This window comes from Nicotiana attenuata, unplaced genomic scaffold (genome assembly GCF_001879085.1).
Source record: "Nicotiana attenuata strain UT unplaced genomic scaffold, NIATTr2, whole genome shotgun sequence".
In the NCBI taxonomy this organism is placed as follows: domain Eukaryota; kingdom Viridiplantae; phylum Streptophyta; class Magnoliopsida; order Solanales; family Solanaceae; genus Nicotiana; species Nicotiana attenuata.
In genome coordinates this window covers 68,381-91,537 of record NW_017673731.1, presented here as the reverse complement: position 1 = coordinate 91,537, position 23,157 = coordinate 68,381, and the positions used below count along the sequence as shown (strand labels likewise).

The window sequence follows — 23,157 nt, the reverse complement described above, 5'->3', positions numbered from 1 at the left end:
TACAAAAATTTATTATTTTGTTTGGATTGTGTGTTGTTGTAATAATTGGGAATATGGTTTGGAGTTTATATCTCAATTTTGAGGGGTTTTGTGAAGATTAGACTTGGTTTTGGCTGAATTTCAGATTGAAACTCGAAGAAGAAGAAGAAGAAGAAGAAGAAGAAGAAGAAGAAGAAGAAGAAGAAGAAGAAGACATGAGATACATTATATTGCAGAAATTGTAGAAAAATTGTAGAAAAATTGTAGGAAAATGGTAGACTGTTGTTTATTTATTTTTGAGCTTTGTGTTTTTGTGTTAAAAGTTTTGATGGGAGCTTGTTATTCCACTTCGTCTGTTTTGGAGCTAACTTGTGCAGAGGACAAGATGTTTTTTAAGTTATATATATTGCTATACCTTTAAATTCAAGAAAGTATAGTTGTATTGTATTTAAAGAGGCGTGAATTTGTAGAATAGGTTGAATGTGAGGAATGAATCAAATAAGACTCATAATGGCTTGTTTTCTACATTTAATCTACAACAAAACTACATATCATTTGAAAAATTAATATGAAAATACAGAATTTCAATGCTTCTACAAATTATCTACAAAATTTCTACAAACTGTTCATAACAGAATTTATCTTTATTTTCATGCATGTTCGTCTGGAACACTAAAGTTACTTGATATGCCAACATCTCCCGTTATAGAGTAATACAACTTATCTACAATTTTCTTACAACTTCACGGACAGTTATTCACCAGTTAATATAACTACAATAACATAAAATTTGAGCTTTGTATTTTTGTGTTAAAAGTTTTGATGAGAGCTTGTTATTCCACTTCGTCTGTTTTGGAGCTAACTTGTGCAGAGGACAAGATGTTTTTTAAGTTATATATATTGCTATACCTTTAAATTCAAGAAAGTATGGTTGTATTGTATTTAAAGAGGCGTGAATTTGTAGAATAGGTTGAATGTGAGGAATGAGTCAAATAAGACTCACAATGGCTTGTTTTCTACATTTATTCTACAATAAAACTACATATCATTTGAAAAATTAATATGAAAATACAGAATTTCAATGTTTCTACAAATTATCTACAAAATTTCTACAAACTGTTCATAACAGAATTTATCTTTATTTTCATGCATGTTCGTCTGGAACACTAAAGTTACTTGATATGCCAACATCTCCCGTTATAGAGGAATACAACTTATCTACAATTTTCTACAACTTTCACACATTATTTCCACCCAGTGAAATACAACTACAATAACATAAAACTTAAATACAAATTTTATTCAAAATTTATACAATATGTCTTTTGTATATTTTGTATCTGATTTATACTTAGTAAAAACAATTTTCATACAACTAATTATATATTATACAAATTATCTNGGACATCTGAAATGAAGAAACGGTAAATACTTTGAGAATTCAATGCTAAGAAATCAATAAAAAAAACTTTAAGAATTCAATACCAAGATCTGAAATGAAAGAAACCTCCGAGCCATAAAGGCTTTTCAATTACCATACGTTAAAAAACAAAAACAATGTATAAGAAAGGATCAAAACACTAACAAAAGCCATTAAGGCTATCAGATTCTTAAGAAACAGTAAAATCCATTAAGGATGCTAATCCGTTAAAACTTTTAAGTCCATAACATTGAATCTTGAAAGCTATCAAATACCAAGCATTAAAAACATATTGCCTTCAAACATCAATTTTAAATTTTTTTAAATTTGTAATTGAAAATTATGCCATCAGAAATTATCTACAAATTATCTACAATTTTCGTACATTATTTCTACTAAGTTATATACAACTACAATATAATACCACTTAAATATAATTTTTATACAATGTTGTTCAATTTTCATACAATATGTAAATGAATAAAAGAAAAATAAATAAACAACAATTTACAATTTTTCTACAATTTTTCTAGAAATTTACTACAATTTTTCTACAATTTCTGCAATATAATGTATGTCATGTCTTCTTCTTCTTCTTCTTCGAGTTTCAATCCGAAATTCAGCCAAAATCAAGTCTAACCTTCACCAAAACCCCTCAAAATTGAGATATAAACTCCAAACCATATTCCCAATTATTTTCAACAACACCCAATCCAAACAAATAATGATTTTTGAAAACCCAAATTTGACTTCAAAGCTTCAAAGCTTTTTAATGGCTGTCAATGGTGGAATTGATGCTCTCTTTTCCTTCGCTTTGTATTACTGAAATTTGAACATAATTGCGTTTGTTGCAGAAGAATTGTAGAAGATTTAGTCGTTTTTGATTTGTGAAATCAGAAAAAAGGTTGAAACAGAGTGTATCGCAAAAACAGAGTATGGAAAATTTGAAACGAATCCGACGATAATTATGAATGTGCGTGATTTGCGTTGTAGAAGATCTGGAAGAATATTTAATTCCCCAATTTTAGCGTGCCTAAATAAGGAATCCTACAGCTACAATGATTATTTACTTAATGCATTGTCTATATTATGTAGAAATACTATTAGCATGAAGGGTAATATGCAAACTATGAACATATTTTGTAATATAGTTTCCTATATGGTATAGGAACGAAAATTTCCCAATTTAAAAATAGCCAGATTTACAAGTGATAATTGAAAATAGCTACAACTTCAAAAGTAATCGAAATTTAGCCATTTTTCATGTAAAGATAAATTTAAACGAAAACACTGTTCAAAATCCGAAAAATATTGTAGCATAATATACTGGAGTTCGAATTTTTTACATGTGAACTTCCAGCATAATATATTGGAGTTCCATCATAATATGCCGGGCTTCCAGCATAATATGCTGGAAGTTCATACAGAAGTGCTCCAATCTCCAATATATTATGTTGGAACTTTTCGTTGCTGGAGTTTCAGCATAATATGCTGGAAGTTCATACACAAGTGCACCAATCTCCAGTATATTATGTTGGAACTTTCCGTGTTACAGCAAAATAGTAGCTATTTTTTAATGACTTTGCAAATGCTGACTATTTTTTAATGGAATTTTTTTATTCCTATACACTATTTGAAACTTTATTACCCTTAATGTCCATGTTTAGTTAATTACCCAGCATAAACAAGTTTTGTTTACGAAATATATACAATCCACCTTAAAATGCTCCCAATCCATTATTTGTGCCTTCAATCAAGGGATTTAGCTACATCATTTTCCTTTTTTCCTCTCCTCTCTCCCCTCTTCTCTCCAGATTCTCTCTTTCTCCCCATATCTTCAGCAGAAGCTATAGATCTTGCATAGAAGTGAATTTAATTATATCATTACTTCCAATTACAATACCAAAAACAGACTTTGATAGTTGCATTTTCAACCCTTATTGAAATTGATCTGAGCGGAAAAAGTTCTAAAGTTTACCGTCTTTTCGACTTTAGAAAATAAATAGATGAGTTTTCTGTTAATTAAATGGATATTTTCAATTAATATATTTTGGCCTTGGTCATGTTCTCTCTCTTTCCCCTGCCTCATAGAAACTGTACACCTTGTGTTGATAGATAATATATCGTTTTGGGTCACTGGATTATGAATAGTTCTTTAGGTGTTCATTGACTGAACCTTGTCAAGTGTATTAGCATTGCTTTGTTGGAATATCTTGGGTGAACTTCAAAGTACCCAAAGATACATGTTGATATAGTATCACGGTTTTTTTTTCTTTTTCTTTATTCATAGCATGTTAGGAAATTTTTTTTTATTTTTTATGTTACTCTCCTCACCCATTTCCCCAAGTTCTCATGTTTCCTTGCTCCCCCTTATTCCCCCCCCCCCCCCCCCTCCCCCCAAGTTCTCATGTTTCCTTGCATAGAAGTGAATTTAATTTATCATTACTTCCAATTACAATACCAAAAACAGACTTTGATAGTTGTATTTTTAACCCTTATCTACAACTCATCTACAACTTATCTACAACTTTCACACATTATTTCTACCCAGTTAAATACAACTACAATAACATACAACTTAAATACAAATTTTATACAATATTCTTTTGTATATTTTGTATCTGATTTATACATAGTAAAAACAAATTTCATACAACTAATTATATATTAAACAACTTATCTACAATTTTCATACATTATTTCTACTCAGTTATATACAACTACAATATCATACAACTTAAATATAATTTTAATACAATGTTGTTCAACTTTCATACAATAGTTAAATAAATAAAAGAAAAATATATAAACATCAGAATACAGTTTTTCTATAATTTTTTTATAATTTTACTACAATTTCGTAAATATAATGTATATCATGTCGTCTTCTTCTTCTTCTTCGAGTTTCAATCTAAAATTCAGCCAAAACTAAGTCTGATCTTGACCAAAACCCCTCAAAATTGAGATATAAACTCCAAACCATATTCTCAATTGTTTGCAAAAACACCCAATCCAAACAAATAATGATTTTTGAAAACCCAAATTCGAATTCAAAGCTTCAAAGCTTTTTAATGGCTGTCAATTGTGGAATTGCTGCTCTCTTTTCCTTTGCTTTACATTACTGAAATTAAGGATTGAGAGATAGAGAGAGATGTAGAGAGAATTCTCAATTCTTTGCAACAACATCCAATTCAAACAAATAATGTTTTTTGAAAACCCAAACTCGAATTCAAAGCTTCAAAGTTTTTTAATGGTTGTCAATGGTGGAATCGTGGGTGGGTGCAAGATACGTGGTGGAGGGGGAGGGGATGTGGAGAGAGAAACATGGGGGAGTGGAAGATATGTTAGAGTAATTTTAGGACACTAATTATTATCATTAATTCCCTTAAAATGTACATAAATGGTAATTGAGTATATAAAATGTAATTATAGTAAAACTTGAGTAAGAAGGGCAATATAATTTTATATAGTGTATAGGAATATAAAAATCTCTTTTTAAATTACCAGTCCAAAAACTGATTAGCATGTACTATTTTCACATTGAATTCACGTGTGTTTCGAAGAAGGTAATGCTCCTTTTTATTGATATTCCTTTCCTGGAATATCTGCGATCCAGCCCATTAAACAAAAAGAAATATACAAGATACAAATCGTCACACAAGACATTAAATAGAAGTATTTGCATATATGTTATTTCTTGAGGCCACTCATTAAGTTCTATCTACGTTAACTTAATAGACTAAATTTCGCCTTTAAAGAGGAGAGGTAGAATTTAAACTAGAAACTATCAGTTATGTCCATGTATAAGTAGCTCATTATAAAAATTGATCAAGTCATAAAATATATTAATATTAGCCAAATATTACTAATATTGGCCAATTAGCTATTTGTAACAAAAAAAAAGGTCAAATATTTGCTTTCTTTTGAGTGGATGTTATTAGAATAGATTGGGTACATCTTAAGGAGCTTGAATCTCAGTTTTGGAATGATTTGGTGAAATTTTGAGGTGGTTTGAATTAAAAATTCGAAGTAAAAGCTGAGCATGAAAAAAAAGATATGTGTCACACTATGTATCATTTGTGTATCACATATGTATCATGTTTGTATCAATTGTGTATTACATGTACATCCATGTATACCTGTGTGTGAGATACATGTGTGATACATGTTTGATACATGTGTTGCAGAAGAAGTTTTTTAACTCGATTTAATTACGATTTTTGATACAAAACCAATCTAAATCACCTCCAATCTTCCTCAAATTTTGTATATTGACTTATCTATATATTTTCAATGAATTTCAACTATACCCATTGAAAAAGTTCCTTTTTTGCTTAGATTTTTGAAATATAATTTTTTTTTTTATTTCATCACCTTATTTGCTACCTCATCCATTAAATTTCCTTTCCGTGGTGCATCTAATGTTGCTAATCATGCTTAAAAATATGGAAGGAGATTTTTGCATGTGATTCTTTGAGAGAAAGAACCTTATTTATTTATTTTTTTTAATTTATATGTGCTTGGCTAGTTTTGGTGAGTGTATGACTAATGGCTAGAGGTTAGTAGTAGAGACTTATTTGGGACATTTGTGTAAGTTTCCCATAGTAGCCTCAAAAAGGATTATTTGTGCAAATATGCAGAGGTTCAATCAGGCCCAAGCCATGGGAGGACTCACCTTGTCACGACCCGAATTTTTTCACCATCGGGACCGTGATGGCGCCTAACATTGAACCCGCTAGGCAAGCCTACGTTTCTGATTATTTTGCCTTTTTTCCTTTATCTTTAACAATTTACCAAATAATATAAGAAAAACAGCGGAAAACCAAAATGCGGAAAAACAGAATTTAACGGTATAATTTAATACTAATACGAAATCCATAATAACACTCTACCCAAAACTGGTGTCACAATTTCACGGACTGTCTACGAATACCACAAATAGTGGTCTGAACAAGAAAATACAAATCTGTCTCGAAGTAGATAAAACAGAATAAAAGCAAGATAGAAGGGGACGCCAAGGCCTGCGGACGCCTGCAGGACTACCTCGGGTCTCCACTGGACTGAAGGCAGCAACCTCGATCTACGATCCGTACGGTCCAGCACTGGGATCTGCACAAGAAGTTCAGAGTGTAGCATCAGTACAACAGACCCCATGTACTGGTAAGTGCCGAGCCTAACCTCGACGAAGTAGTGACGAGGCTACAGCGGGGCATGACAATATATATAACCTGCAACAATTTATAATAACAGAAAAAGAAGTACAGAATGAAAAATAACCGGAACTTGCATTAAAGGAACACAGGACTCAGTCAATCTACTAGTATTCAGTTATAACCAATCCTTAGGGAATTTCAACACCTCAATAATAATTTCAACAGAAATAAATGCCAAAACAATAACTGATGCGGCGAGCATCCCGATCCCACCATATAAACAATAACAACATCAATATTTCCAACAATAACAATATCAATATTCTCCCTTATTCGCCCTTGTTGTGGCGCGCAACCCGATCCCACATATCCTCCCTTATTGCTCCTCAACACATATCACCCTTATCCCTCGTGTTGCGGCGTGCAACCCGATCCCACCAGACAATCACAAATCTCCCTTATTTTTCCTGTTGCGGCGTGCAACCCGATCCCAACATATGTATATATCAACACCAATCACAAAGAATAAACACAAGGTGTTTCACAAGTTAACTCAATTTTCACAATTCTTATACTTCAACTACAAAATGGAATTTCGCCACGATTATGAAACTTCACTCATGAAACCAAATCAGCGAGACCAACCAACGTGCACCATAAGGCACTAATGAATCATTATAAACCAACGGAATAATAAAATAAAGCTACGAAACCAATAATACCTCAACGGAAACATCAACAACTAACATGTAAAAACTAAATAATTCAATGAAGAGAACAACAACTAACATGAGCAATTAGACATAGAACATTTGTGATCAAGTAGCAATTAAGGCACGTAAGCATTTATGATCAAGTAGTGATTAAGGCATGGGAACATTTATGATGAAATAGCAGTTAAGGCATGAAAACAGTTTAAGCAGGTAGCAAATAGGACGAGAAATAGTATAATAGGAAACGGGGAAGGGAAAGCAAACTAAAAAGGGAATTTGGTGGCGCGTAGGTACTCGTCACCACACATATACGCCACACACATGATATTTCATTTAGCACATAAGTCGAGAATTCCTATTCCCTCAAGTCAAGGTTAAACCAAGCACTTACCTCAAGCCAACGGACAATTCAACACTCAACCACCGCTTTACCTCTCGTTTCCACCACCAATTCACTCGTATCTAGCCATAATTAATTCAAATACATCAATAAATGCTAATTAAATCAATTCTAATGCATGAACATGAATTCCCAATGTTTTCCCCAAAAAGTCAAAAACCGACCCCGGGTCCGCTTGGTCAAAACTCGAAGTTCGAACCAAAACCCGATCACCCAATCACCCACGAACTCAAATATGCAATAAGTTTTGAAATCCGACCTCAAATTGAGGTCCAAATTCCCAAAATTCGAAAATTCTAACTTCTACCCAAAAACACCCCATTTTTCATGAAAACCCTTAGATTTTGAAGTGAAATTATGTAAAAAGATGAATTAGATTGAAAAAGATGAGTTAGAAATCACTTACTTATGATTTGGAGAAGTTTGAGCCTTTGAAAAATCGCCTAAGGATGTTTAGGGTTTGAGAAAGTTGTAAAATGATAAAAAATCCCGTCTAAAATCCCACTTAACAGGTGCAGTTATCGCAATTGCGATCAGGAGTTCGCAATTGCGAACCCTTTGAAATCCTACTATCTTCGCATTTGCGAAGAAAATGTCGCATTTGCGATGTAAGGGCCTTCGCATTTTCCGGCCCAGAGTTCGCATTTGCGATGAGGGCCTGTCTAGGCCTGGTTCGCATTTGCGACATAGGGGTCGCATTTCCCAGGCCTGACCACTTCACAATTGCGAAGCCTGATCTTGCAATTGCGAGATCAGAGGCCTGTGCAAAAATACCTGATGCACAGCTGCATTTTCCTAAGTTGAAATCACCCCGTGGCCTATCCAAAACTCACCCGAGCCCTCGGGGCTCCAAACCGAACATGCACGCAAGCCAAAAATATCATACGGACTTGCTCGTACGATCAAATCATCAAAATAACATCAACAACTACGAATTTAACCTCAAATTCATAAAATTCTTCAAGAACATTGAAATTTTCATTTTCTCAACTAAAGGTCCGACTTATACCAAATCAACTCCGATTCTTACCAAATTTTACAGGTTCGACTTAAATATTATTTTAAACCTGTACTGGGCTCCTGAACCAAAATACGGGCCCGATACCATCAAGAACAGACACCATTTTATTTCCAAAAGTCTTTATATTTTCTAGCAAATAATTTTCTTTAAAAATTCTTTTCTCGGGCTAGGGACCTCGGAATTCGATTCCGAGCATACGCCCAAGTCCCATATTTTACTACGGACCCTACGCGACCGTCGGAACACGGGTCCGGGTCCGTTTACCTAAAACATTGACCGAAGTCAACTTAATTTCATTTTAAAGGCAAAACTTAGCATTTTTCTCAAATTTTCACATAAGGGACTTCAGGATACACGCCCGGACTGCGCACGCAAATTAAAGAGTGATACAAGGAGGTTTTTAAGGCCTCAGAACACGGAAATGGACTTTAAAACAAAAGATGACCCTTTGGGTCATCACACACCTCTTATGTAGATAAAATGTGAGAAATTCAAAAATAGCTAGATCTACAAGTGGTCATTCAAAAATGGCTACAATTTCAAAAACAATCGAAATTTAGCCACTTTTCATGTAAAGATAAATCTGAACGAAAATACTATTCAAAATCCAGAAAATACTCCACAATAATATACTGGAGTTTCAGCATAAGTATACTGGAAATCCAGTATATTATAATGGAGTTCCAGCATAAGTATACTGGAACTCCATTATAATATAATGGAGTTCCAGCATAAGTATACTGGAACTCCAGCATAATATACTGGAGTTCCAGTATAATATATCGATCCAGTATAATATGCTGGAAAGTCATACACAGGTGCTCCAATCTCCGGTATATTATGCTGGAACTTTCCGCGTATTAGAGTTCCAGCATAATATGCTGGAAGTTCATACACACGTGCACCGATCTCCAGTATATTATGCTGGACCGATCCCTGTTGCAGCAAAATAGTGGCTATTTTTCAATGACTTTGCAAACGCTGGCTGTTTTTGAATGACCAGTCCGAAAACTGGCTAGTCCGTGCTATTTTAACAGATAAAATTCACTTTTTAGCCGGTGTAACTAAACAATGGCCATTGTTATGAAGGTTTAAATTCAACAGGTGAAACTCCAGACGTTGAAATTCCACGACATTGTCATGGAGGTTCAATTGTGACATTTGAAACTTCACAATAATGACTATTTTTTAATTATCTATACTATATTAAAAGCACGAAGGCCTTAGCGAAATGTCGTTCGCCTTTTTTACCTTTCAAAAATAGAGTTTACACTAGATGAAATGGTCATTTAATTATTCTTTAATATTTAAGAATTTAAAATTAACTAAAATTTGAGTTATTAAAGTTTTCCTTATTAGAAGTTGGTAACATACCAGATTTGTAAAAGGAAAAAAATAACATGTTAGTTTTCCTAATTACAGTAAATCACTTTAGTTTCCTGTTAGGAAACTTTGGAGCACTTTGAGCTCCTTTTAGGTTTAGGAATTTTTTGTTTGTTATTAAATTTAAACAATTAATTATATATAAATATTTTAGTTAAAACTTTCAACCGCTTTCGACTAAAATTATCATCTTTGATTTAGAATTCATAATTTATGTAACAATGCTGTTGGATTTAAAAAAAAGTAGAAGAATCAGATTCTATAGGCTTAGGATTCAACAATTAATATAGAACTTTAAAACTAAAATAATTTAGAATTAGGAGTTGAATACTTTTAGAAAAGAGCGAGCATTTATTATTGTTAAGAATGTCATTATTTGTGGAGGTGAACTTGCTTGTGATTTGAGGTAAATTTTTTAACCTTTACTAATTTTTTCTTCAAGTTATATAATAACATACATATGTTTTTTCTTGATAGAGAATTGTGAATTAAAGTTTTCAATTGTGATTTGTTTATCATATCTCATGTACTATTATCAGTTTAAAGGTTGACGTATATATAAATTTTACAAATATTGTTAGAGTAATTGCATTCTGTACCAAAAAATTGATTATGCATTCTAACTCCAAATTAAAGATCTTATTAATAATTGTGTTAATTAAAGAACAGAAATTGACAATAGACGTCCTTGCATGTAGCCATATTTTTGACAATTTCATCTGTTTAGGCAAATAATTATCTCATAAAAATGATTATTTCCGTTTGAACTATTTCATATTCGTCATCATAAATATTTCATGAAATATTAATTTTAAGGTGTGGTGCAATAATTTTTCTATCTCTCTTATAATATAAAAATTTGCTAATTAATGTAATTACCTTGCGCACGAAAATAATTTATCAGTGAATCATAACGCTTATCCTCTTCCAAGAGCTGGCTTAGTACGAGCCCAAGCAAGTGTTGAGAAAATTGAATGTCGTTATCGCCATGAACTTGATATTCGAGCAAAATGCATTACTAGACGAGCGTTTTGTTGGAAAAAAATTGGATGATTATGGAGAATAAAAGGTTTAGCTTGAGGCGTGTCAAAAACACTATCCTTAAGGATATTTCGTTTACACAGAGATGAATAATATTAGGCGTATCCCCCAGGATTCAACAAACTCTTCTAGTATAACTAGGAGCAGAAACAACAAAGATTTATAAAAGAAAACCCAGCACAAAGAAAAGGAGAGAAAAGTTTTAGCTTTGTTATTTTTCAACTCTATATCCCCATTAACACAAGAACACACACACATATATATATATATATATATATATATATATATATATATATATGTATATATATAGTCCAAAATGAAATGGACATCTGATGAAAAACTTTAAAATCCATTTAGTATTCAAATGTCAAAACGTTAAAATCCATTTAATATTCAAAACGTTTCAAAACGTTAAATCATTTATGTTACAGATTCCATAACTTATATCACTAAAGTCTATTAACGTAAAACTCATTTAAAGCCAATAGAAATAGTATCTAAATTATTGTTAGGAAAAGGTCATCCAAGACAATTTTTTATCAGATTCAAAGTTACGAAAATAACTAATTTTGATAGTCATTTAATGTTAAATAAAATATTATATTCAAATTGATTGGTCATATAAAGACCCATTAAAAGAATGAACCTAGACATCAATTTAAATATTCTTTTTGAGATATTAAAAAATATTATTATCTAAACAATCCCCCACATAGCTCAAAAAGAATATTATAATAAAATAAGATAAAACTAAATTTGTTGGGTTTTCACAAATGAGCATAACGCATCGCATCTGGTGTCTCTTGGACTATGAACCAGACCTAGATAAAATAAGATTAAACTCACAGAATAATTGATGAAGTTTAGAACTTCTATGAACCAAGAATTCTTTTGTAAATTTAGTGTCTTATCTATCACATTACACCCGCACACACTTTGTTGTTTATCGCGATTTTGCGCTAATAGGCCATGCGCACGCCTGGTTTTCATGAGTGCTTTAGAAACTTCGCCACAAAATTCATAGGAGCGGCCCCACTCCACACTCATATAGGTCCATCCATCAAGTGTATTCTGCAGTGCAATACACCACCTACAAAAGGCTATGGATTATTGGATTAAGAGTTTATTCACTCAATCTCACATTCCTTGTAGTCTTGCACTATATACACATACACCATAGGAAGGGACATAATTTAATAGTGCACATTTGATCAACTAATGACTTGTTATTACCCATATGAACCTACTTCATGGGATCTCCAATCACATAGGTTGGGTTACCATCATAGTTGATATAACTCAAATTGGCAAAAGTCCCATTCCCCTTGATGTTTCAGATATTAACTTTCTTCCCAAAGGTTTAGTCAGAGGATCGGCCAAATTCACTTCTGACTTCACATAATCTATGGAAATAATTCCATCTTTCAGCAGCTGCTTTATCACATTATTTCTCAATCGGATATGTCTACTCTTCCCATTAAAGGATTTATTTTTAGCAATGGCTATTGCAGCTTGGCAATCACAATGCATCGACACAGAAGGTGTCGGTTTTATTCCTAGTGGAATACTTGCCAAAAGGTTCTTTAACCACTCGGCCTCATTGCCAGCCAATTCCAATGCCACAAACTCAGATTCCATGGTAGATCTAGCTATTATTGTTTGTTTAGCTGATTTCCATGCCACAGCACCCCCACCGAGGGTGAACACATAACCACTAGTGGATTTTGTCTCATCTGAATCAGAGATCCAGTTAGCATCACTGTATCCTTCTAGTACAGTGGGAAATCCACTATATTTAATACCATAGTTCATGGTACCTCTCAAATATTTCATTACTCTTACTAATGCATTCCAATGATCATGACTCGGGTTTTGAGTATATCTACTCAATCTACACACAGCATATGCAATATCAGGTCAAGTAAAATTCATCTAATGCATTAGACTACCAATAACTTGAGCACATTTATTTTGATCTACAGCATCTCCCTTATTCTTTTTTAATTGACTACTAGCATCATAAGGAGTGCTTACAGGTACCACATCAAAATTATCAAATTTTTTAAGAATTCTTTCAACATAATGTTCTTGAGTCAACATCAAACTATTGCCATCTCTTATAATTTTCATGCCTAAAATAACACTAGCTTCTCCCATGTCTTTCATCTCAAAATTAGAAGACAAGAAAAATTTGGTTTTATGTACCAAATCAAGGCTAGAACTAAAAATAAGCATGTCATCCACATAAAGGCAAATAATAACACATGTACCATCTACACATTTTGTATAAATACATTTATCTACTTCAATTGATGAAAAACCATCATTAATCAATACTTGATCAAATTTTTCATGCCACTGCTTAGGCGCTTGCTTTAGACCATACAAAGATTTTAGCAATTTACATACTTTATTTTCTTGGCCAGACACTATACAACCCTCAGGTTGCTCCATGTAAATTTCCTCTTCCAAATCACCATTTAAAAAAGCAGTTTTAACATCCATTTGGTGAATAAAAAGTTTATAAATAGAAGCCAAGGCAAGTAAAACACGAATCGAGGAAATTCTAGTTACAGGAGCATAAGTGTCAAAATAATCAATATTTTGCTTTTGGGTAAAACCTTTTGCAACAAGTCTAGCTTTGTATTTATCAATGGAACCATCCGGATTGAGTTTCTTCTTAAAAATCCATTTACAACCAATGGGTTTAGCTCCCGGAGGTAAATCAACTAAAATTCAAGTTTTATTTTGCAAAATTGAATTTAATTCTACATCAATAGCTTCTTTCCAAAATGAGGCATCATACGAAGAAATAGCTTCAGAATAGGTTAAAGGATCATTATCCACAAGATAAGTATAAAAAATCATTACCAAAAGATTTTTCTCTCCTTGGTCTTTTGCTTCTTCTTAAATCCTCACTTTCAAAATCATTTTTGAATAATTGGATCATGTGAAATATTATCACTTGGAATAATAGGAGCATCAGAATTTTTCTCAAATTTTAAAGGAAAAATATTTTCAAAAAATTCAGCATTTTTTGTTTCAACAATAGTATTATTTTCAAGTACATCACTTTTGACTACTAAAAATCTGTATGCTGCACTATTTTCAGCATACCCAATAAACATACAATCAGATGTTTTAGATCCTATTTTTCTTTTCTTAGGATCAGGCGACATAACTTTAGCAAGGCACCCCCACACTTTCAAATATTTCAAATTAGGTGGATACCCTTTCCACAACTCATAAGGAGTTTTACCCGTTTTCTTATAAGGAATTCTATTTTGTAAATGACAAGCAGATAAAATGGCTTCGCCCCAAAGATTATCCGGAGCACCAGAACTAACAAGCATACTATTCATCATTTCCTTTAAGGTCCTATTTTTTCTTTCCGCTACACCATTTGATTGTGGAGAATATGGCGGAGTTATCTCGTGAATTATGCCTTCTTTCTCACAATAATCATTCAACAAAATAAATTCACCACCTCTATCGGATCTAACTCTTTTGATTTTCTTATCCAATTGATTTTCTACTTCAGATTTATAAATTAAAAACTTATCAAAAGCTTCATCTTTATTTCTCAACAAATAAACTTTTGTATATCTAGAGAAATCGTCTATAAAAATCACATAATATTTTTTCCCTCCTCTAGTCATAGATTGTTTCAAGTCTCCTAAATCAGTATGTATTAAACTTAACAATTCAGATTCTCTAAATACTGAAGCACATGATTTCTTCGTTTGTTTAGCTTCTGCACAAACTTCACACTTATCAATATTCAAAAAATTAATATTTGAAATAAGACCTTCAGAATGCATTTTTTTTAATATAAGATAAACTAACATGTCCTAATCTAGCATGCCATAAATTAAAAGAATCAATCAAGTAAGCAGAAGTACTAGCATTTTCATTGATAACATTGAGTACAAACAAGCCATGATTATAGTAACCCTCGCCAACAAAATTATTATTCTTGGTCAACACGACCTTATCAGATTCAAAAGCAACCTTCACCCCCACTTTTCCTAATAATCGCACAGAGGCCAAATTGGCTCGGATACTAGAAACATGTAACACGTCATTCAATGCCAAAATTTTGCCAGATGTGAGTGTGATAAGAACTTTGCCTTTTCCAAGAACTGGAGCAGTTCTTGAGTCACCAAGATATACAACTTCTTCTCCTTCCTCAACTTGGGTGTAAGCACAAAGTCTTTTTTGTTAGCACATATATGCCTAGTGGCACCAGAATCTAACACCCAGTCTTTCACATTGGCCACAAGGTTCACTTGGGAAACAACTGCAACAATTATGTCATCCGCTTTGGCTTCAGTTAAATTTACTTTAGCCTTGGCGGGATTGTCATTCCCAACCCTCTTCCGGCATTGAGCAGCATGATGGCCAGGTTTGCCACACACAAAGCAGTTACCTTTTTTCTTGAAGGTTTGATTGTTGGTTTTGGGCTTATAACCATTTCCTTTATCATACCTGTTATTTGATTTGTTCTGCCGCTTATTGTTCTCCACCAGGTTGGCTCTTGTAGCAATCTCTTTTCCTTTGTCAGCAACAGCTTGCTTGCGATTTGTATTTTCAATTATAATATGTTTGACCAAGTCCTTCAGCGACAATTGCTTGTGTTTGTGTTTCAATTGTTGTTTGTAGTCATTCCAAGATTTGGAAAGTTTTTCTATAAGCATACCAGCAACAAACTGTTCGGGCAGAGAAATATCTTCAGATTTGAGATCTTCAATCAACTTGTGATATTCGTTGATTTGTGTAGTTATGTCCTTGTCCTCCGTCATCTACCACTTGTAGTAGTTTTCAATTACAAACTTTTGTTTAGTGGCATCTTCAGCAGTGTACTTTGTTATTATTGACTCCCAGATTTCTTTTGCCTTCTTGTAAGAAACATAGGCATCGAACAATTCGTTAGAAATAGTAGAAATTATAGTATGTCTACATACCTTATTAGCATGAACCCATTGTTCCATCTGAATGGAAGTTGCTTCACTTGGCTTTGGATCAGTAAGAGCAAAAGCAACTCCATGCATATCCAAAATAGAATGCACCCGTTCCTGCCAACGCTTAAAATTATCTCCACCAAAAACCTCAATTTTCGAAACATCAGGAAAGGCTTGGCATAGGTAATTGGTGATGGAACATCAACAGAAACAGCTGGAGCAATAGGTGTAGTAGCATCAACAGCAACATTAGCAGCGTTATTCTCCATAATAACAACGTAAAATATCCTTAAGATTGTTGGAAAAAAATTGGATGATTATGGAGAATAAAAAGTTTAGCTTGAGGCGTATCAAAGACACTGTCCTTAAGGATATTTCGCCTACACAGAGATGAATAATATTAGGCGTATCCCCCAGGATTCAACAAACTCTTCTAGTATAACTAGGAGCAGAAACAACAAAGATTTATAAAAGAAAACCCAGCACAAAGAAATGGAGAGAAAAGTTTTAGCTTTTGTTATTTTTCAACTCTATATCCCCATTAACACAAGAAAACACACACACACACATATATATATATATATTCCAAAATGAAATGGACATCTGATGAAAAACTTTAAAATCCATTTAGTATTCAAATGTCAAAACGTTAAGTTCCATTTAATATTCAAAACGTTTCAAAACGTTAAATCATTTATGTTACAGATTCCATAACTTTTATTACTAAAAGCTATTAACGTAACTCATTTAAAGCCAATAGAAATAGTATCTAAATTAATGTTAGGAAACGGTCATCCAAGACAATTTTTTATCAGATTCAAAGTTACTAAAATAACTAATTTTGATAGTCATTTAATGTTAAATAAAATATTATATTCAAATTGATTGGTCATATAAAGACCCATTAAAAGAATAAACCTAGACATCAATTTAAATATTCTTTTTGAGATATTAAAAAAATATTATTGTCTCAATACGTTTGGACATAAATTTCGTTGAAACTATAAAAAAAAATGTGTTGAAAAATAATTTTTGTGTTTGGCCATGTATTTTATTTGAATAAAAAGTTGGTGAGTGGAAGAAATTTTTTCACCAAAAAACTGCCTTAAATCAGGTTTTGGGAACTTGAAATCAAACAACGTTTTCAACAAAATTTTCAAAAAAAGTACCCAAAATCTATGGTCAATCGGGAGCCTAAAAGTGACAGGACTTGAATTCGAAAACTAGCCTGGTAGCTAAAGAAGTATGATAATTTTTCTAAGTCAGAGGTAGATTGAAGATTTGAACTTTATGAATTTGGGATGCTATTAAACTCATTGATTATTTGAGTTAGCGGCATTAAATTTAATCTTATCTATACATATTTAGTAGATTTCTTAACACATATACATGATTGAGCGAAACTATTGAGTCGAGTTTAGCTAAACTAGCTAATACTTCCTCCGGTCCATAATAAGTGACTTTTTAGCCTTTGGCACATCCCTTCAAAAATATGAACTCCTAGAGAGAAAAAAAGATGTATTCACTAAATTACTTTTAATTAATTGTTACATTGATACATTGAGATATGTAAATAAGGCAAATTTTGAAAACATAAAAGTAATTCATTTCTGATTATATAAAATGACATTTATTTTGGATCAAAATAAAAAAGTCAATAGATCACTTATTCTGAACCGGAAAAAGTAGTATGCATGTTCTAAGTTTGCTTGTGAAATAGCACGAATTCATTAATCGGACGAACAAATTTTTAATAGTGAATGCCCAAATAAAAAAGAAAAAGTGGCCATTTTCTTATTGCCTTGAGCTGCCTTTTTTTGGTTTTTATATTTGATACGTGTATTTGAATTTACCTAAATCCTAATTCCCAATAAAAAATCCTAATACATTAAAAATAAAACGCTTCCTAATAAAAGATAACTTTACACCCAAGATTTAAACCGGAGACCTCTGCTTCCAACATGCAACTTGTTCACATGAATTGGTGTGGAAGTTTTGAATGGGTGGTAGTGCTTATGTTTTCTTCCACTATATATATTAACGGCTGTGATTGCGAACGAATATGGTATACCTACTCTACTCTCTTTTAATGTTTGGCCAAATCTTCAACGCATGCCCACCTATTTCTCCCTTATTGTGTGACATCCAGCTGTATACACTTTATCCTCAATGTTCTTCCCTTCCCTTTTTTTGGTTTGTACATAAGTAATCCTTAGGGCCGGCTCTAATGTACATTCAAGTACCTTAGGCCCCCAAATTTTGGGACTCCATTTTTCAGAAATAATAGATTTATAGGTATTTTAAAAAAATAATATTTAGCACTTTTTATATGAAAGTAAAGTTTTTTTTATAACAATTGCCTCAAAGAAAAGAAGTTTTCAAGATTATAATTGATAAAATCTTACCCAAGATTAACAATGTCTCAAGATAGATTATATTTGTTGGCTATATTATTAATTGAAAGGAAATTATTAGAAGAAATCGATTATAAAAAAAATTATTAACAATTTATTTTAAAAAAATGTAGGCCTCACATTAAACTTTGGCTTTAGACCACATATATGTTTGAGCCGCCCCTGGTACTACTCCTCCTCTCTCATTTGCATTTTAGATGTTTGATTGGATATCAAATTTATTTTTTAAAAAGGACTTTTAAATTTATGATCTAAAATAGTGCCCCAAATAAAATCATGTCACTTAAAGCAAGAAGACAATTTCAAAATTAAATTATAATTAAATATAAAAATATATTATTTTCTTGTAAATAGATAAACAAAAAGATAGTAATCTAAGGGATTTGATCAATTTGTGAAGATAAATAATACTCCGTCAACTAAATCCTCTTAGAAAGGCATGCGAATTTTGTGATAAATTAATGAAGGTGATTAAGCTTGACACAATTACACATCATTTCCATGCGTCAATGTTGGATGTTTCTTAGGTACATCTACAATGCAATAAAATATAATTGGAAGATGGATTTCACTTGAAAGTAACGATCTTTCTCACCACTATTGTTCAGTGGAACATTCACTTATCTTGTTACTCATCGAAAAAGATTTTGTACTCCTGCATATTTTAATATATATTGCAATGTTAAGATATACCATTATACTTGTTGAAGTTGTTTTTTCTTATATACTCCCTTCGGTCCGTAATAAGTGACTTTTAGTAATTGGCACCCCCTTAAGAAAATACGAACTCCTAGAGAAAAAAAATATTTTCACTAAATTACCCTTAATTAATTGTTACCTTGACACCTTGATATGTTTAGAGCAAATTTTGGAAAATTAAAATTAATTCCTTCGATTATGTAAAAGCACACTTATTTCGGACCAAAATAAAAATGCCATAAGAACACTTAATATAGACCCGAGAGAGTATTAAACGACCTAAAATGGTGTGAACCTACGAGGAAGAAAATATATACATGTCTAATAAACATTAAGTTACGTACATAATCAAATATCATAATCTAAAATACTCCATAAATTTTACATAATGTATCTTTTAAAGCTTTATACGATTTTAAAAAAAAAAACTTTATTCACAAGAGTATTTGTTTGAATTAGCATGTTCAGTCAACCGCTACAAGAGTATTTATATCTCTTGAAACGTCTCACTTAATTAATACTTCAGTAATAAAACAATAAATGATAACTTTGATATTAGAAGCAAGATGCAATGAGTGAATTCTTCTCATGGAAAGATGACTAGCACTTTAGTAGTAACAATAAAAGAAAAACAAGTTATATATAAAAATAATAGACTAGTAACGTTTTGCATAGAGACTCCTAGGTAAAAATAATAATAATAATAACGGGTTTGCTTGTACGTTTATTAACATATTATTTTTATCACGTAATTATAATTAATTAAAATTTTAGTAGCTCACTCGGTTGCAACTTATTGGCGAGAGTTTAATTCTCCATAATATACTCGCGAATTTTCCTTTTAAAAAAAATATTATAATTCTTTTACCTTAATTTATAATTTGTATTTCCTACAAAAGATAAAAGAATAAAAAAGACAAAGAAAGTAACGTTTTGCAACATTGCATAAAAATAACGCGTAGAACAGTGAATTGGAGTTTCGTGTGGATTTCCATTATCTGTCTTTTTTCTTCTCCTCTCAGCCCCATTTAATTCACCACCCAACTACCCTAAATTCTCACTTCTACTTTTGTATATAAAAAGGGTTCCTCTAAAGCCCAGTCCTCAAAAAACAACCCAAAAAAAAAAAAAAAAAAACAAACTGCTTTTTGTATAGGAGAAGAGATCAAAGAGTAAATCAAAGCCATGGGTGGAGGCAATGGCCAAAAGGCAAAGATGGCTCGTGAAAAGAACGCTGAAAAGATGAAAGGCCAAAAGGGTATGCTTGTTTATGTATTTCTTTTGTATATTTAGAATTTCAAAATCAATTTTTTATTAGCTAAATAAGATTATGGATTTATGGTGTTTGCGCAGGAAGCCAGCTTGAGGCTAACAAGAAGGCCATGAGTATCCAGGTTTTTGTTAATTAAATACCCAAATTTTCTCTTATTTTGGAGTAATTAACAATTATATCTAGAATTCTTCTCAACCAGCTTAATAATCTAAGGTTCACATATGGGTGTCTGCCCCCCCCCCCCCCTCCCCCCTCTTTGGCGTTTTATTTGGGGGGGGGGGGGGGCACTTAACAAAGGATTTGAATTTACCCAACTTGCTAAAGTTATGGACTTTTTAATTGGATAAGTCGATTACATGAAGATTTGTAGTTTAGACCTTAGATTAGTTCAGATCTGTGTCTAGGACTGTAAAGGGGAATTTGGGTGCTGTAATTTGTTGATGTCTTGTTAATGGATTATGTTTACACGCTAGGCTTGCCTTGCATCATCTTAGAGGAGCTGAATTGATAGCTAAAATATGACACAGTTGCCAGTTATACCGTAAACTTAATGATTTATAGGAGGACTACCAATTCTCTGATGAAAAAGTGTGTTAGTTTTTGCACTTTCCATAGGGTTTGGCTGATAATGTCCTTGTCAAACTTTTAAGCAAGATGTTATTACTGGTTTATTAGAAATGCACTCATGCAATTTAGGAAACCAGGAATCCTTCTTTGTCTGATGCAGATGAGGTAGAAAGAATTATTAATCCTGTTTAAATAGCAGCAATTAGCCCTCATAATTATTGCTTTCGATAGCCTCAAACTTTCTGTCTTAAATGGAGAAGTCAAGTTAGAGAGTGCACATATGTAGCTGAAAAAAACTTGTCCCTGTCTTTAGAAAACTATTAACCTTTAGCGACAAATGGATGATATTGCTGGTTTATTAGAAGCTTTACAAAACCTGGGAGCCTTCTTCGTATGTCACAGATGAGGTAGAATGAACTAAATAGCATCAATTAGCTTTCACGATTATTGTTATCTGCAACATCTAACTACTGGAAAAGTCAGGTCAGAGAGTGTAGGAGTGTTGCTTACCCTTTTCTCTATAGAAGAGTGCACGTATGCTGCTGAAAATGGTTAGCCGTATGTTTAATCTTTAGCGACAAAGAGTTTGTTTTGTTAAACCTTGTAAGAAAGAAAAATTAAAATGTTTTGCCTGTTAAAGGGCAATAGAAGGCAGCTAATGAAATGGAGAAACATGAAATAGATTTATTATTCATTTACTTTTGATGTGGTGCTGTGCCATTTGGTTTTGATGTTTCAAGAAGTTTGGGGGTTTATGGTCTGAAAACACATAAGCCTGTCCAATCAAAGAACTAATTCTTGCTGGAATTATCCCCCTTTCCACGGGCCAAAGGGAATAAAGAAACAACATGGTAAACAAAGAAGATGTAAGCTAAACACTGTTATTCATATCTCCTAATGTTTGCTAATTGTCAAAATGCAGTGCAAGGTGTGTATGCAGACATTCATTTGCACCACTTCTGAAGTTAAGTGCAGAGAACACGCGGAGGCAAAACATCCCAAAGCTGATGTCTATGCATGTTTTCCTCATCTCAAGAAGTGATTTGCATTTCCGAAACCTATAGACGGGCTTCCAACTATGTTTCTTAATCTATCAACCATGACAAAGGTTGAATCTGTTCCAAAGTTGTTTGCTTAGTTCTACTTCAAACTGTTGATGGCTACTTAGTTTGGAACTCTTTGTGAAAAATGTTTATAATAACTGCCTCCTCTCATATTGCTTTACCTTTTCAATACTGGTGGATTATTTACTGTTACTAGTTTTAAACATTTAGGGAAAAGGTCCAAATTTACGCCTCTACTTTCGGATATTGTCTATATTTAATCTCTGTTATACTATTCGGCCAAATTTACCCCCATCGTTATACTATCCGGCTAACTTTACCCCTACCATCAGTAAACTTTCAAAAATTACCCCTCAGTCTGTTACGTAGCCCAAAATCTCCCAAATCTCTTTCATTGAAATCACTTAGAGCCCGTTTGGATTGGCTTGTTTTAAGTGCTTTTAAGCCAAAATAGTTTTTAAGTCATTTTGTAGTGTTTGGATAAAGTAAAAAAGTGCTTTTAAGCACTTGTTTTTAAGCTAAAATGATAAAAACAAGCCAAAAGTCAAAAGTTAGAATTTCTAACTTATGGCTTAAAAGCTATTTTGGCTTAAAAGTCACTTAAAACAATTCCATCCAAACGGGCTCTTATTCTTGTTTATTCACTGTTTTCAGAACCTACTATTAATGTGAATGCTAAAGGTACGAAACTATACAAATTATTCATGGATATTTTTAATTATCATTGCACCCACTTCTCTTTAATACACCTTTGATAGGAGGGTGTGGAGGTTGCAGATTAAGGTAGAAGGTTAGTGGGTAGTTTTTAGTTGTTCACCGTTAGTCTTAGTAGCACGCATGTCCCTTCATATTCTTAGATTTTTATTATGTTATGTGGTTTTGTTCGCCTCAGGTATTGTATTCCCTGTTGTTATTATTTGGTACTACTTATCCTTTATCTCTTTCTTTTTCTTTTTCTTTTCTCTTCCTTCTTTCTTCCTTCCTTGCTTTCCTCTTCTTCTTATTACCCTTCTGGAGCCGAGGGTCTATTGGAAACAGTCTCTCTATCTGCATTAGGTAGGGGTAAGGT

The 23,157-nt window shown here is 32.6% G+C and overlaps 1 protein-coding gene across 1 annotated transcript; it reads left to right on the top strand.

Moving 5' to 3' along the window:
• Positions 1-20,163: 20,163 nt before the first annotated feature.
• On the top strand, positions 20,164-22,293 carry LOC109217129 (uncharacterized protein At2g23090-like). The gene is made up of 3 exons (XM_019381362.1): positions 20,164-20,442; positions 20,538-20,578; positions 21,947-22,293. Exons 1-3 carry the CDS (start codon positions 20,370-20,372, stop codon positions 22,064-22,066), a joined length of 234 nt encoding a protein of 77 aa, XP_019236907.1. The 5' UTR covers positions 20,164-20,369; the 3' UTR covers positions 22,067-22,293.
• The last annotated feature ends 864 nt before the right edge of the window (positions 22,294-23,157 follow it).